This window comes from Aplysia californica, unplaced genomic scaffold (genome assembly GCF_000002075.1).
Source record: "Aplysia californica isolate F4 #8 unplaced genomic scaffold, AplCal3.0 scaffold00353, whole genome shotgun sequence".
Lineage (NCBI taxonomy): Eukaryota > Metazoa > Mollusca > Gastropoda > Aplysiida > Aplysiidae > Aplysia > Aplysia californica.
Window position 1 is genome coordinate 132,896 of NW_004797623.1, and position 1,727 is coordinate 134,622.

The following is a 1,727-nucleotide window of genomic DNA, read 5'->3' on the forward strand; positions in this document are numbered from 1 at the left end:
CCCCCCCCAGAAAACAACAAATCAATCGTCTCTCACTCTCAGTTACGTGATGAGGTAGCTCTTATCCGCTGTATACCTGTGATTGTACTATGGCCTTATGCAGTGAAACCTCCACTAAAACAAACAAATACGTGAGGCAACGTGGTGGAATCAGGCTCTCGTCAATTTTGGGGCATGAAGAGCTATTGGTATCATCTTAAAGCTTGTTCACTCGTCTTTACTTGAATAACAAAATATCCATTTATCTTGAATACAAGGCGAGATATTTGCGAATGAAGGAGGTGGGGGTCACTTGATTTCAGAGGTAAAATTAGTGAGAAAATGGCTGCCAAAGATTCGTTATTTCCTTAGTCTAAGAGTCCATGGAGACGTAAAATTACGTTTATTGTACCTTTATTCAGCGTTTTTCAAACAAATCCACACAGAAATGAGTTTTTAAATGGATATGAAAGGTGTTGAGCCAATAAACAAAAATTTGATAAAAATGCACAAGCCTACAGAAAAATGCAAGTGTCTTCACCTTGATTATTTTGACGAGAGCCTGATTCCACCACGCTGCCTCACAAATGTCTTTCTCCTATTTATTTCTTTGATGACACACATTCTGGCCATTCTTTAACGTACCTTTGTTGACGCGAGTAGTTTAAAAATAAAAGCATAATTCTGTTTCAAATTCTGAGTTTTCAATTCCTCATTTGTGTTTGAATCTAAAACTTTAAAACACAGGCAATATGTTGTTGCATGCATGCCGTGAAATATGCAAATTCGCATTTCTGATTTGTGTATGATGGCTACATGTGCCTCAACATTGCCTTTAGTCTGCTACCGGTCGTGGAGGGTTAAGTAAGTTTCTTGTTATACAACGTATGTATTATCATGTATATTTTACTCCTTATGATAATATATAGCTTGAGGATGGTTGGAGGGTGCCATTTAAAAGTCCAACTTTTATTTTTTCCGTCTGTACATTCCGTCTGTCTGACTTCAGCACCTATATAATAATAACGATAAATAGCATTTGTGTAGCGCATGTCCCCACTCGAAAGCAAATTCTATGCGCTTTACACTATATTTATTACCCCAGCAGACCATAGAACACTCAGAAACATTCTCAGCTGCCCGGGAGGCATACAGTGCAAGCAGCTGGTTAAGTGCTCAAACACTAATAAACTGGCAAAATCTTTCACTGTCTGTAGTTGGGTACCCATTCCCACTTTGGTGAAGTGGGGAAAATTCGTGTAAAGTGTCTTTCTCAAGGACACAATGTCGGGCCCGCGGCTCGAACCCCCGAACCCGCAACCTCACGATTACGAGTCCGGTATCCAAACCACTACGTGTGTTGCAAGCACTCAGTGCAGAATTCTGTGGTTGCAAGAGCCGTAAATATATTATTCTGTCCCCATGGTTTTATGCACCCCGCATAATTTAGCAAAATTTGATCATTTTTTGCATAATTTCTGATTATTTTCATTTATTATTCTTTGTTAAAATTAACAGAATCGCATAATTCCACATTTTTGGGCCCAGTTTGCATAATTTCATAATTTTTCATGCCTAAAACGAAGGGGACAGATTATTATCTTACCGCGCATGCGTCCTTCTTGCCCTCGGCGTATCCGGCGCAGAAGGTGGTGCTCCGGATGAACTCTGACCCGTACCAGTCGGCGCGGGAACACGTGTCGTCTGAGATCACAGGCAGGACCTGGTTCAGGGCGGTGTCAGATCCC

The 1,727-nt window shown here is 40.8% G+C and overlaps 1 protein-coding gene across 1 annotated transcript in view; it reads right to left on the reverse strand.

Moving 5' to 3' along the window:
• LOC101846827 (serine protease hepsin) overlaps window positions 1-1,727 on the reverse strand; it is a gene marked incomplete in the record, with an annotated part of 16,093 nt that overhangs the window by 2,203 nt on the left and 12,163 nt on the right. Inside the window, 1 exon segment of the mRNA XM_013085189.2 lies at window positions 1,586-1,701. Within this exon segment, the coding sequence (XP_012940643.1) occupies window positions 1,586-1,701 (116 nt within the window).